At 45.9% G+C, this 15,761-nt stretch overlaps 1 protein-coding gene across 2 annotated transcripts in view; it reads right to left on the bottom strand.

Annotated features, from left to right (window-relative positions):
* The window catches only part of ZFPM2 (zinc finger protein, FOG family member 2), a 626,625-nt gene that overhangs the window by 494,075 nt on the left and 116,789 nt on the right, over positions 1 to 15,761 (bottom strand). For both annotated transcript variants that reach the window (XM_073590173.1, XM_073590174.1), the window contains exon 3: positions 3,913 to 4,014. In XM_073590173.1, the coding sequence (XP_073446274.1) occupies positions 3,913 to 4,014 (102 nt within the window). The remainder of the gene's footprint in view (positions 1 to 3,912; positions 4,015 to 15,761) is intronic.

Genomic DNA, 15,761 nt, shown 5'->3' with positions numbered 1-15,761 from the left:
ATTACGTTTACAGGTGAATGATACGTGACACCACCTCTGGTTTCTGATTAGATTGACCAGCGCTGCAGTGTCGCTTCTGTGGGACAGATGTTGTGGTGCAGCTAAGATGTGGAAGACCTGCACAGGCAGGGCCGTAGTCGCAGGGCAGATGAAAGAGTTGGGAGATGGTGTGCAGTGCAGGATGTAGCTGAGCCGTGCGCCAGGCACAGGAGAAAGATGTCAGACACAATCGTGCAGTTCCTTTACCTGTACTTGGTAGGTGCTGTCCAGGACCCAGAGTACAGATGGAGAAGGAGTTGGTCAGCCTGGAAGCCAATTTGGATTTCTCTCTCTGCAGATAGGTAATGTGGCCTCCGTTCTAGCGCTTATCTGAGGTACTCGTAGTGCTGAGTTCAATGAAGTTCCCCCTGTTGACTCTCTTTTGGAACTTTCTCGTATGGCTGGCAGCCGTAGCCTTTTCCTTCTGGCTCACACACGTCGATGCTGGGGCCTCCGAGCCTCAGTTGGGTACAGAGCATTTACAGCTGCTACTTCCTCCGGTTTCTGCTGCAGGAACATCAGTGTCCCTACAAACTCGGAGACCGGAATCCGGACCATGCGCTCCAGCTAGGAGTGAGCCTTAACTCTGCTCATCCTCCAGCTCCCCTTCTCACGTCCACACACTTCCCCTTCCCTGCACAGAATGGCCTAACTTACCTCCTCCTGACCACAGAGAGCAGCTCCTCAGCAGTCATGTTCAGAGGTCTCCCTGCTGGAGTGGAGTGGGAAATGTGTTGTGTGTTGGTTTAACTGCCAGAGAGAGCCTTCGTTGTTCCCAAGCATGACATCACACTCCCTAGGAGGAAGGTAATGCCACTGTGGCGACCGTATTCCTGGGGACGCCACAAGTGCACTGATGCCCAGTCACTGCTAGATGATTCTGCTGGTACATTGACCCAGACCACTACATTCCCCTCACACTCTACACAGCCAGAATCTGACCCAGAGGAAACTCAGGTTCCCCTTCCCGCATACTATACCACCTTACACGGTGACAAAGAGGAAGGTGCAGATGAAAGTGCAGGTTCCTTGAGCTGGTGGTTGGGCATACTCATGGGCGACAGCACTGGCACAGGGCCCCTCATAGTACGCACCCACCGTCAGACACCCCCACCCCCACCCGCTGTCAGACACACCGCCACACACCGCCGTACCATTAGAGGGGCCCTGTGCCATGGCCGTCGCCAACAAGTGGGCCCCCCCTGCTTGCTCAGGATCACAGCACTTGCAAAGTTGAAATACTTACCTCTCCCTGCTCCACCGCCATGATGTCTTCCACGTTTCCTGACAGTGATAGTCTGATCAGAGAGCGCAATGACATCATGTCTGTACGCCCTCTGCCTAAACAGCCAAGTGCAGTGAGATGGATGATGGGGACGACGAGGAGTCCAGACTTGTACAGGGATTCCATAGCGAGGAGACTTATTTAATTGTTTTCAATGTTGGGACAGCAATTTTTGGTGAACACTATACTCCGGAGAATGATATATGGGGCCCACCATATACTGGAGCATTTACAGGGCACATTATACACTAGAGCATTAGAAATGGGGCCCATTATGTATGGAGCATTATTTGGGCCCATAAAACAGTGCAGCTTCATCCATGTGGACAAACATATACTGTAGCATTATGTGGAGCTCATCATATACTGTTTCAAACATTATATTGGACCAATGATTCTGTATGGAGAAATATATGGGGCTCATTACTCTGTATAGCGCACTATGCGGTGGCCATAATACTGTATGGAGTAATATAGAGCTATTAAAAATGGATATCAGTCATGAGATGTAAAAAGTGAAGTATTTTTCATTGTACTATGCCGCTATTTCTCTGCGGTATCGGAGCATCATGAGTTGTGGTATGTGTTAAAGGGGCGCTCTTTGGCCCAGGGCACATGAAAACCTGGAGCCAGCCCTACCCCCCCACAAATTTAGCCAAATAACCCCCATTTTTCAGTGCGTAACTAGTAGTATGAAGTAAATTAAGGTTGAAAAGCTTCAGTAATCAGAATTGATGTTTTTGGCATTCAAAAGGGCACTGTAGGTGTGTTTCCTGTCCTCCTCTCACTGCCGACTTTGCTTCCCCATTCACTTACATTGTGTTTCGTGTTTCAGTCGGCCTTCGACTTTTCACGATAATCAGCCGATTTCGTTCGACCCGACTTTTGTGAAAGTCGGGTTTCATGAAACCCGACTCGACCCGAAAAAAGGCAAAGTCGCTCATCTCTAAAAGATTGTATGAAATTGGGAAAACATGGTGGCTTTTGTCCAGTGATAGTCCACTCTGGTCCATGTCTGGTACAGCAACTCAAATCCTTTCAAGTGTCCATAGTAGAGTATAATACCAGCCAAAATCCATGTAAAAGAGAGGTACTAATTATTTCTTCTCTATTCATGGAATGTCTCCATGTAGTTATTGTGGTATGTTGTTAAAGAAAAATATTCCAAAAAATTCAATAGAGGGGGTGTCACGCTGCCCAAGACCCTCAGAGAAATAAGGGCGATGACCAGCAGCAAAGAGTATCTGGAGGACCCAGCATGTCGGTACACTACGTAGGGGGTGAATTGGTTTTACTGGGAATTGTGTAATGCTATATTTCTACAGTGGTGGCGCTGCAAGGAAACTGAACACTTGCTGCTACAATATTGATAGCTAATCATCATGGGACCCTTCCCCCAAAAAAGAGATTGCCCAAAATGGACAGCTCTATAAAATACCTCCACGTCAATGTATAATTCTAAGTAATTCACATGCAGGTCGTTTCTTCAGATAGGTAGTTTCAACTTACCGTATAGGTAGAGCAAGAGGAGAGGAAAGGTGAATTTTCACTAGACAGATCAAGACTGCTAATTGACTGCTAATCAGCTGCATGCAAATCAATTGTTTAATAGCCTGACAGCACTTACCTACACGCAGAACGATCATTTTCACAATCGTTCGGTGCACATGGAACACCAGTTCTCAGCAGCTAGAGATGGAGAATCGATTTGCAGGACTCCAGATCATGGGCCAGATCAGTATGCAGTGACCACTGAAACCTGCAAATCTTCTCTTATCTCCTAGCATGCCCGGCGTTTGATCGAGCTGGCGCGACATTGTGTGTGTGCCATGCCATGATGATGTTGTTGGCTAATCTAAAGGAGAACTGGAATTGCCGAAAGGTTAGAGGACATGGTCCAATGGTCACTGTATCAATGGTCACCTGGCCAATAGACCAGAATCCGGAGAATTGAGTTATCCCAACTCTGTCGACAGCAGATATCTTGTTTACTCGGGATGATGTGCTGCCGAGATCAATTATTTTTAAGCAACCCTAACAATAAATTAATCTCAGGAAAAAACATTTTGCTTGCTTATCGGATGTTTGGCAGCCTGTTTAGACAGGCCAGTTATCGGCACATGCAAGTGCACTGGATATACAACACTATTATATCAGTGAGCTCATGGGGAAATTTACTAGAAATCAGTAAATTCCATCCTTATCTACAACTACCAAGATATATGCATACGTGGCTATTAATTATTATAAATACCTCAATTACTAAACAACACAACCACATGTAACCGAGGCACCAGATCTGTATGACATCCTATCACAAATGAGTCAAAGGGCAAAGCAGCAGCATCTAAAATCAAGTTTTAAAAAATGCTAAAAATTCGATCTCCTCCCTTAGCAGGTCAACAGATCATAAAGGATCATATGAACCAAGCATACATATTACCACTGATTAATACAGTAGTCTGCAACCGTTTCTAGAGCTTTAACTCCTAGTATCTCCTTACTGTCACAACGATGAGGCCGCTGGGTAAACAAAATGTAAAAATACATAAAAAACATGTAATACATTCTAATATATTTCCCCTCACCTGGTCCATCCCAGCCATCTGCCACTGTCCCGGCTTGTAAAGTTTTATCTGACGTTGCCTCTCCATCCAATTCTGTTGTTTCATGACCGACCTCTTCATTGGCTGAAAGTCAAATAAACAGGGACATAATTTATTAAAAGTGGAGCGTCCCAGGTTGCGTAGATATTATATATATAAACGGTGTCGGACTGGGGTGCCAAGGTCCCACCGGTAACCAATTCCAGGGCCCCACTTATCAACTACATGTTACATGTGACATTATCCTCAATCACGAATTCATAGAACAATGATCTGGGTAGATTGGTAAATGGATAAGATGCCGCCTTTATCTACACATAGTGATTCATGTATATTGTGCCAAGTACTGCTCATATAAGAGGGTGGCCCACCGGAGGATTGTCCTGTTCTCCTGAAGGCCAGTCCAAGCCTGTCTATATATCAGTGTACAGTACACACAGACGGCCATATAGATTCGTACATATCAGTGTAATGGAAACATGCAAATTGCTATACAAGAAATACAATATCCACCGTCGGCTCTGCTTCTAATGTAAGGAGGATAATAGTCACACTGCTCCGAGCGTGTTTTACATTCAGATCTGATTCCTTCTGCACACTATAATCCTTTGTTTAAAAGTCTGGCAAACATTTCTTCTTTTATGTACACACTCCTTCAGTCTTCCTGTGATCTTAGTTTTTATTATATGTGTTCTTCTCTTCTGCTATATTGCAATTTCCTTTAAGAAGTATTAAACAAATGGATTCAGAATTGTAGCCTGGATATCATTTCTACTGCGCCTAGAGTTCAGATGAAAGCAGAGAAAGTAATTGTATCATGGCGTTTGTCTGGTGAGAAATGAGCACTTTTCCTTCAAGTTCATAAAGATGTAGCAGAACGTTCAGGAAGGAGGGGGTTAAATATTTTCTTTAACCTTTGAAGCCCATGGGGCCCAGACTGACATCAAGTTACTGGCATTACAACAACTTCAGAAAAATAGGGTCAAGCAGCACAAATTTGTTCAGTGGCTGCAAACTTTGAACTAAGCAACATATCCATTTTTGTTTTGCTCTCACTCATTAACATTAGAGGGGTTTTCCAGATTCAGAAAACACCTGCGCCCTGGCTGCAGTTTGCTTAAGAAAAAACAAACGTCCTTTACTTACTCTCCCAGAGTGCAGCGCTGAGACTCCAACACTGTTACCAGTGTCTGTTATTGTCTGCAGCACTAATGTCACGTCAGCAGCACTGCAGATAATCAGTGAGCTCAGCAGTGCTGAAGTTATGTTGCCAGTGTCTGTTATTGTCTGCAGTGCTGACGTCACGCCGCTAGTGCCTGTTATTATCTTCAGTGCTAATGTCATGCTGCCAGTGCCTGTCGTGGTCTCCAGTGCGGACGTCACGCCGCCAGTGCCTGTCATTGTCTCCAGTGCGGACGTCACGCCGCCAGTGCCTGTCATTGTCTCCGGTGCGGACTTTACACCCCTAGTGCCTGTTATTGTCTTCAGTGCTAAGCTCACGCCGCCAGTGCCTGTTATTGTCCTCAGTGCGGGCGTCACGCCGCCAGTGCCTGTCATTGTCTTCAGTGCTAAGGTCACACCGCCAGTGCCTGTTATTGTCTCCAGTGCGGACGTCACACCGCCAGTGCCTGTCATAGTCTCCAGTGCGGACGTCATGCCCCTAGTGCCTGTTATTGTCTACAGTGGTGACGTCACACCGCCAATGTCTATTATTCTCTATAGTGCTGATGTCACACCACCAGTGTCTGTTATTATCTGCAGTGCTAATGTCATGTCACCAATGTCTGCTATTGTCTGCAGTGATGACTTCACGCTGTCAATGTCTGTTATTGTCTGCAGTGCAGATGTCACACCGCCAATACCTGATATTGTCTCCAGTGCTGATGCAACGCCGCCAGGGCCTATTATTGTCTCCAGTGCTAACGTCACGCCGCCAGAGCCAGTTATTATCTTCAATGCCAAGGTCATGCTGCCAGTGTCTGTTATTGTCTGCAGTGCTGACATCACGCCATCAATATCTGTTATTTTCTGCAGCGCTGATGTCACGCCGACAGTGTCTGTTATTGTGTGCAGTGCTGATGTCACGTTGCCATTGTTTGATATTTTCTGCAGTACTGACGTCATGTTGACAGCGCTGCAACCAATCAGTGTGCACATTAAGTGGTGCATGCTAGATTTTTAAAAAAAAAATAAACTGCATCTGATGGTGATGAACTTTCCAAAACTGGAAAATTATTTTATAGACCCTACTCATAGGACAGCTATCTCCTTTGGAAGAGACACATTTCTATTTTCTGGAGAAGAGATCATTTGCATACCTAAAATTGAAAGTAAGCAGGGGCTTAGGCATTTATATGGGAGCATATTATGGATCTTTATACCATTTCTACAGCCTCTTTATGAAAGTATAGTGGGTTACGAGTCTGTTATGACTTGCCGTAAAAGTCGTTTTTTTGTATATTTTAGGCCCTTTCACATGTCCCGTTTTTTTTAAGGATACCACACGTACTTACTATAACCTATTGTGATCTTCATATGTCCGTACTTTTCCGGCAGCACAGGTGACAAGGACCAATGTGAGTCTATGTGTCCACGAAAAACACGTACAGCACACAGATGGCATCAGTGTGCTGTCTGTGTGCCATCCATGTGCTGAACGTGTTTAATATTTCAAAGTATTCGAGAAGCTTTGTAATTTCATTTTTTTTATCCATACTGGAAAAACGCGGATGGCACACTGATGACACACTGATGGCACACTGATGACACACTGACGCACTGATCCAAAGCACTGATGACACTGGTACTGTTTTTTCCCGTAAGGCCGGGGTCACACTTGCGAGTGCAATGCGAGAAACTCGCGTGAGTCTCTCGCATCAATACCCGGCAATGCCACTAGCACTTGGACCGGAGAGTTCAGCTGCATAGAAATACATGCAGCCGCACACTCCGGTCCCGAGTTTTATACAGATGTGTGAAGGAGGCCTTAATGTAAGAGCAAGCCAACCATAGGCTGGTAGGAGAAAGAGAAAAATACCTAACAAGTTGCACTAAATCTAATATTTCATGTGCCCCATTATGTCTCATTTTGATAAATTTGCAATTTGTGCCATTTTCGGCTGACAGACCCTTCAAATGCAATTGATGAATGTCCTCTAATTCCAGATTGTTTTGCTATTATACATTATGCATATACAAGGTGTATCTTGATATATAAATTATGTATTCATGGCGGCTGACTACGGCACCGCTAAATGCAGTAAGCTGTACATTAATAAGATGGAGCATCTCACCGGTGAGGGGGTTGTATTGGACCTGGAAAATAACAAATCTAGGCAGGAAAGATAATGTGGAGCCTGCAGGTGGGGTCTGCAAGCTGTTAACACGGGGGTGTTCAATCAGCTCTAATCAGTGATCTATCAGTGTCCTCATTCTAGCCATATCCTGCGAAACAAGGAGTCAAAGATTCAGGTCAATAAGCTTATAGGCGATTTGCACAAACGTCTCCTACAGCAAGGTAACATCCAAAGTCAAATTGGCTTTTCTTCCGAGTACATTCATTTGTTTGTTTAGGCTAAACTTGTAATTCACCCTTCTAAATAGACTTAACATAATAACAAGTAAGAAGAAGAAGAATGCCAATAAAGAGAAAGTTGTAAGGGCGGATTCTGGATATTTACTCACTGATCCATTTAAAGGAGACAAATGACAATTATGGGTCTCTCTCTATTAACAAATAAGCAAATATTATAGGGAAACTGTGAAGCCGCCATACACATTAGACAGCTGACCGCCAAACTATTCATCGGCTGACAGCTATCTCTCCTGATTCGCCCATAGAATGGTTTGGCCGCGCTTTCCTGTATTCTCCTTGAGTGATAGCGGTTTTTCTACATGCCAAACAAACGTACAAGCCATTGAATTCCAAACACCAGCTTGTGTTGGGGAACTGTTGGCAGGAACCATACACGCTAGATGGTTCTTGACAAAATTGGTGAGTTCGGCAGACTTCTATCTAATCTGGGCGCATAAATGTCTATTTTATTTAGAACAGGGATACACAAAGTTAAAGGTGTCATCTGGAACTTTAACATTGGTCTGCCTATCCTGTGTCACCGTCACGCCGATCAGACATTGATGACCTATTCTAAGGATAGGTTTGGTCATCAATGGTAAAGTCCCAGACAACTCCTGTAGGTCAATATTATTTTGTTAGCCCCAAAGCATCTGGTGGCAGAAACATTCATAAATATATGGTTGTTCACATGTATTTTTCCATGTCAGAGAAAAGGACAAGTACTAAAGGTGTAATAAGTTATAATTTCTGATTGCCCCATATACTGTACATTCTTGCCAACTCTACCAGAATGTCCACGATGTTCCCAGCAAAAAGTGGAGGTCTTATGGGTGATGCTAATTCCATCCAAAACCTCAGAGAAAACAGGTTCTGAAGGCTTCTGAGTGCTTAAACCAATATTCTATGGGTGTGGAAAAAATGAGAAGCGTAAACAAGGTTTAGGTGAAAAAAGGGGTGATCCAAAACTAATATTGATTTTCACAATAAATGTCTATTTATTTAGATAATATAATAGTTTTTCTAACATGGTTTATTAAAAAAAAAAAGTTCCTACCCTTCGCACTCTAATCTAACTGATTTTTTTTTTACCTATTTCCATTTTTATCACATTTTGTTTGAGAATTACCAGAGCATGCTTTGATACTCAACTGGGACTTCATCAGTGACCTCAGCCTCTGTCCCCATTCTGAACAAAGCATCATTAGAGACATTTGTTTCAGGGGCTGGGCTAGTCCCTGTTATAATGAGCATACGTTGATTGTCAATTAGAACATATGATCAGTACAAGCTCCATTCTTACTGTGCACTATTCTTCTCAATACACAGTGACAGTGCACTTCCTTGACAACTCTAATTAGAAGTGAAAAGAAGGCAATAGAGAGCACTGTCAGTGCTTATTGTAAGGAGAGAACACATTGAGCAGAAAAATCAGAGGCCAGCCCTGCCCCTGAAAGTAATGTCTGTTTTAGGGGCAGTGCTTTGTAAGGTTCTCTCCTTATAATGTGCACTGACACTGCACTCTGTTGCTGGCTAGTCACTTCTATTTAGTGCAGGTGATGGAGCGCACTGTCCCTGTGCACTGAAAAGTATATTGCCAAGAGGGAGCTTGGTGCTTAGCATATGTTGGAATTGACAAGCGGATGCATGATCAGTACAATAGGGATTTACCAATCCCTTGAAACAGAAGTTACTGATGATGCTTCATTTCAGGGTGGGGTAGTGATGTCTCATTTTAGTATCCAAGCATGTTCTAGTGATTTTCAAACAAAGTGTCATCAAAACAGAAATAAGTAAAAAATAGGAAAAAATAAAGCAGTTAGATTACAGAGGGATGAATATGGACTTTTTAATTAAACCATATTAGAAAAACTATTATATTATTAAAATAAATAGAAAAGCATTTAGGATCAAGATCAATATTTGTTTTGGGTGAACCCTTTTAAAAATAATAATTAGGAAAAGCTAAACAATATGCCCAAATATTAGGAAAACGCTTTCCCGATGGATCCCTGTTAGAGAGTTGGTCTTCTCTCTGCATGAGGCTCACTGCTTTAATTACAAAAGCTGTTACTAGAAAATCCCATACTACTCAATAGAGAACGCCACAAGTACACAAGGTGTAAAGAGATGGACATACGGTCCACTTTCCCCATTGAAGATAGGAGTAATGTTATGATGTGTATTGTCACATGTGTTATTGGTAACGGCATTGTAGTTTGACTGATATTAAGGACAGTTAGGGCTAATGATTGTGACTAGCCGAGAGTCAGAGGGGGCTAAGATGCAGGGACAGAAACAGTCAGATAGGGCCCAGCATGCAATAGAAACAGACCTATGGTCTGAGTAGCCAGCAGAGCCGCATGATGTGGGTGTTCCTGACGGCAGTGGAAACTGAGGCAGTGGATATCGAGATCCATAGAGAATAAAGAAAAAGTGACAGAGGTACAAAGTAATGAACAGGAGACAGGTCCTAGAATAGGATGCCTAACAGTACGGCCCCAAGCTCGCCAGGCAGAGAGATAATGGGCCAACATGGAACAGAGAGTGTGAAATGTAGAGAGTGCCCTGGGTGGGAAGTTATCTCCCTTAAGGGAAAAAAGACACATAGCTGCAGATTGAGGACAGGACTCTCACTTACTAAACTGTACTGCTGTGCTCGGTTGTGGTGAAGACAGAAAAACTTGAGGCAGAAACATTAAGCTTGGAAGAGGTAGAGAGTAGAGGTGAGCGAATTTGTTCAGATTCGGTTCCGAATACGATCTGATTCAAATATTGCTTTTGCAATATTCGGCGAACACAGCTGAACGTCATTAGAGTCAATAGGAGTAGAAATTACCGAATATGTTCGGAACCGATCATAAGAAAACATAGTGTTCGAATATGGGCCGAGTATGTCAAAATCAGATTCGTGGCCAAAATCTGAACAAATTCGCTCATCTCTAGTAGAGAGGCTGTGTGTCAAGATGCTTCATGTTGTAAAGGAAATGGTGAAGTTATGCACCCGCTATCTATTATACATAGGTCCCACCAAGTCAATGTAAAGTAAAAGACTTTTTATTTTTTGAGTGGTGGTCTCACTCACTGAACTGTTCAACAGATGGTCCTGGTCAGCCGAAGTCACCGGCATCATGTGACCTGCAAAGGCATAGCTCCCTCATAGACATAAAAGGTTTAGTATGAAAATTTGACCCACAAATTAGAATATGTTGTGCACCCCTATTGGGGCTGTCCACCATGTAGGTTATAGAAAGCGAACTGTGCAAAACATTTTACAGAAATAAACATTTCTGAATATAATCAGAAGCTCGCGGTTTACGATGAATGATACGTCTCGTAGATTGCGCTGCTGTTTGATGCCGGCAATTTATTAAGTTATTATATTATGGTTTGTACGGTTTAATGTGCAACTAAGAGCATCAAGGACGACCACTTGGGCTGTAATATACCGTAAGTAAATTTTCACAAACGGTTTCTGCTTTACCTTTAGGGTCACAGTGCGCCTAAACAATGGCCAAGTTGCCAAGCAACAGAGCGAAAGACGGCGGGGAAGTTAAACATTCCATAGAAGAAGCATCAAATCCAGAACTGTGGTAGACCCGGAATAATTAAAGCAGATAACAAGGAAGATATTGTATAAATACACTTATCTGTCGTTATAAACACGGCGTATTTTATCTTTCCAGTTAAAAATCACATATGACATTTATTATGTGCTTACCGCAAGAGATTTCTTAAAGGGAAAGTGAACTCCATCATGTTCTTTTTGTATTTGTATTTGGCAGTGGGCAAAGTAGATTTAGTTCTAACTTTTTTCTTCGTGGCAGTAACCAAACTTTTTTTTTTCCATATTCGATAAGGGCTTTAATTGCCTGCTCTTCGGTGTTGGTTCGGATCCTGGGAACCCCACCGATTGCTAAATAGACCCCAGAACAGTGAACAGCTCAGGATGCAGGGGCGCACAGCTGCTTCCTAAGCGTGCACATATAGGGGAGTACAGGTCCAACTGAAAGCATAGGCAACTAGAGAAAGAATGTAAGAAGTGGAGTGCCACCAATAATGGGATATAGTCAGCAGTGAGGAGCACAAGGTCCAGCAATGGGGACCACGAGAATCTGTACTCGGACTATTGGGGACACCAAGGATCTGTACTGGGAGATTGGGGACCCCAAGGATCTGTACTGGGAGCAGTGGGGACCGCGAAGATCTGTACTGGGAGCAGTGGGGACCACAAAGACCTGTACTGGGAGCAGTGGAGACCACAAAGATCTGTACTGGGGGCAGTGGGGACCACGAGGATCTGTACTGGGAGCAGTGGGGACCATAAGGACCTGTACTGGGAGCAGTGGGGACACTAAGGATCTACAGTATACTTGGAGCAGTGGTGACCACGAGGATCTGTACTCCGACAAATTCCTTTTATTCTCTTTTTTGTTGACTTTGTGGATTGGATTGAGAGTAAAGTATCAGTTATTGCCGATGGCACAAAACCATGTAGAATAATAAAAACTAAACCTGACATTACAATATTACAGAACAATCTGGATAAAATGTCTGAATGGGCAAACATTTGGCAGATAAGGGATAATTTAGATAAATGTAGAGGAATTGTTAGGGACACACTAGGCAAGGTGGAAATCCTGGAGTGGACCCTCTGGACCGTGGCACCGAGGGGCCCCGGACGGGCAACCTGGTGGAACCGACCCCTATACAGGGATCGTTAGGAGCAGGTCCAGGGGTTCGAATGCCACGGCAGCCGGAACCAAGAGGGGTGGCTCGGAGTGAACTACAGAAAAAGACACGGTTAAGCAGGACTGGAGCAGGAACAGGCACGGTTAGGCAAAGCTGGAGTAGGACTGCAGGAACGGACACGGCTAGGCAGGACCGGAGCGGGAACAGACACGGTTGGCAGGACTGGAGTAGTAATGCAGGAACAGACACGGGTAGGCAGGTTCGGAGGCAGGAACAGACACGGTTAGGCAGGACTGGAGTAGGACTGCAAGGAAGCACAAGGCAGAGTGAGAATGGAAGCCAGGTACAGGGCAAACCACAGGGACCCAGAGTGCTGATATAACATCAACGATCAGGCGCCTCCGCTAAGGGAGGGCGGCCTGCTATAGTCGAGGATCTGCCCCCATTGGACTTGCGGTGCTACCGGGTTAGGGCACCGCCAGAGTATAAGATCCAGCAGGGAGAGCCAGCCACGGCATATGGCGCATGCACGGAAGTCGCAGTGACGTCACAGGCCGCGGGCCGGTCAGAGGCTGTCGCCGCTGCCTCTGGAGTGAGAGGGGCTGCGGTGCTGGCAGGTAAGTATGAGAACGTGCGGCAGGGTGCACGGTGGGGGCCGTGGCATGGCAGGCGATGGGGACCGTGGCATGGTGCGCGGTGGGGGCTGTGTCAGTACCCTCCCCCTTAAGACACCCCCTACTGCGATTGGTAAAAAATCTCCTGAGAATGCAGGGAGCATTGATGTTCTCCCGGGGCTCCCAGGATCTCTCCTCAGGACCAAAACCCCTCCAGTCAATAAGGAGAAAGGTCATTCCTCTAACTTTTCTCTTGGCGAGAATATCTCTTACCTCGAAGATGTTGTCAGAACCCACCGGCCGAGGAGCAGGACATGGTGAGGGATGGAACTGATTTAGCACCACAGGTTTCAGGAGAGAGACGTGGAAGGGGTTTGGGATACGGAACGAAGCAGGCAACCTTAGCTTGTAGGCGGCTTCATTGACACATTCCAAAATCTCAAAAGGACCCATGTACCGGGGACCCAGCTTGTAAGAGGGTAATTTTAACCGGATATACCTGGATGAGAGCCAGACCTTGTCCCTGATGTGACATGGTGGGGGATCTAACCTCCTCTTGTCTGTGTGTCTCTTCATCCGCTCACTGGCCCTTTTGAGGGCCGTGTTGGTCTTGGACCAGATTTCAGAAAATTCTTGGGACAAGAAGTTGGCTGCAGGTACCTCGGAAACCGGGACTACTGGAAGAGGCATGCTAGGATGTTTGCCAAACATCACGAAAAATGGCGACTTGGTTGAGGATTCGCCGGCATGATTGTTGTAGGCGAACTCTGCTCAGGGAAGCAGGTCCACCCAGTCATTCTGGTGGGCGATGGAGAAATGACGAAGAAATGCAATCACCGTCTGGTTAGTTCGTGCTACTTGCCCATTGGTCTGCAGATGGTAGGCAGAAGAGAAGTCCATGGATATATCCAGGAGCCTGCACAGTGCTCTCCAAAACTTGGACGTAAACTGGACTCCGCGGTCAGACACAATACGACGGGGTAGGCCGTGAAGCCTAAAAATTTGATGGACGAAGATCTTGGCTAATTTGAGCGCAGAGGGGAGGCCGCTCAGAGGAATAAAATGTGCCATTTTGGAAAAGTGGTCCACTACCACTAGAATCACCATGCAGCTGGAAGAGCGGGGCAAATCGGTGATAAAGTCCATGGCGATACTTTCCCAAGGAGACGTAGGTGCCGGCAAAGGAAGCAGCAGACCAAACGGACGCCGACATGGTATTTTATTCCTAGCGCAGGAGGAACAGGAGGCAACGAAGTCTGCTACATCTTGGCGGAGAGTTGGCCACCAATAGTGCCGGGATATGAGAGCAAGGGTCTTCTGTATTCCGGCATGGCCAGCCAATTTGGAGGAATGCCCCCACAGCAGAACTCTTCTTTTGGCACTCTCTGGCATGAGAGTTTTCCCCGGCGGTGGAGAAAGTAAACTCAACGGAGCCACGGTGATCATCTTCGTGGACTCGATGATGTGAGACGGTTCCTCCCTAGCCTCGGACGGTAGAAAGGCTCGGGACAGGGCATCGGCTTTGGTGTTTCTGTCTCCAGGGCGAAAATGGAGCTCAAAGTCAAAGCAAGCGAAGAACAAAGACCACCTGGCCTGTCGGGGATTAAGTCTCTGAGCGGTCTGCAGGTAAGCCAGGTTCTTGTGGTCCGAGTAAATAGCAAACAGGTGGACAGCTCCGTCCAGAAGATGACGCCACTCCTCCAATGCCAATTTGATGGCCAAGAGCTCACGGTCGCCAATCGAGTAATTGCACTCAGATGCGGAGAAGGCTTTGGAAAAGAATCCACAAGGGCATAGGCGACCAGAAGGGGTTTTTTGGGACAAAACAGCTCCGGCACCTGTCGAAGATGCGTCCACTTCCAACACGAAGGGTTTGCTGCTCTCAGGACGAGACAACACTGGAGCCATGGAAAAAGCCTGTTTTAGTGACTGGAAGGCCTCCTCAGCCTCTGGTGGCCAGGAGTTAGAACTGACCTCCTTACGGGTAAGGGTGGAGATCGGCTTGGAGAGTGACGAGAAGTGTGGAATAAACTGCCTGCAATAGTTGGCGAATCCGAGGAATCGCTGGATAGCCTTTATGCCGACGGGGCGGGGCCATTTAAGAATGGCGGACAGTTTCTCGGGATCCATCTGCAGCCCGGCGTCGGAGACGATGTAGCCCAGAAATGGTAATGAGGTCTGCTCGAACAGGCATTTCTCCATCTTGGCATACAAACGATTCTCCCGGAGATGCTGAAGAACCAGGCGGACAGTCCTCCTATGAGACGGAAGATCTGAGGAGAAGCCAAGGATATCATCCAAGTACACCACGACACTGGAGTACAAAAGGTCCCGGAAGATATCATTAACGAATTCCTGTAACACAGCCGGAGCGTTGCACAAACCAAAGGGCATAACCAGGGACTCATAGTGACCGTCACGGGTGTTAAAGGCGGTCTTCCATTCATTGCCGGCCCGGATGCGGATAAGATTGTAAGCTCTCCTGAGATCCAACTTGGAGAAGATCCGTGCCCCTCTGTGGCGGTCAAACAGCTCCGGGATGAGTGGATGGGGGTACCGATTTTTGATAGTGATGTTGTTTAAGCCCCTGTAGTCGATGCATGGGCACAGCGAACCGTCCTTCTTCTTAACGAAGAAAAAAATGGCTCCTGCTGGAGAGGAAGACTTCCAAATAAAACCTTTGGCTAGATTCTCCTGGATGTACTCGGACATAGCTGCGGTCTCTGCGGGAGACAATGGGTAAATCCTACCCCTAGGAGGGGTGGAACCAGGGATTAACTCGATTGGACAATCGAAAGACCGGTGCTGTGGAAGGATCTTCACCTCCTTTTTGTCAAAGATGTCCGCATAGGACCAATAGGCCGAGGGAAGCCCCGAGAGTTCTAGAGGTGGGCGTGCGGAGACAACAGGATGAATAGAGCTCAGACACCGGCCTTGACACGGGTCACCAC

The sequence above is a fragment of the Dendrobates tinctorius genome, unplaced genomic scaffold, assembly GCF_039654945.1.
Source record: "Dendrobates tinctorius isolate UK_male_01 unplaced genomic scaffold, ASM3965494v1 ptg000116l, whole genome shotgun sequence".
NCBI classification, from domain to species: Eukaryota; Metazoa; Chordata; class Amphibia; order Anura; family Dendrobatidae; genus Dendrobates; species Dendrobates tinctorius.
This window is presented reverse-complemented; position numbering and strand designations above follow the sequence as displayed.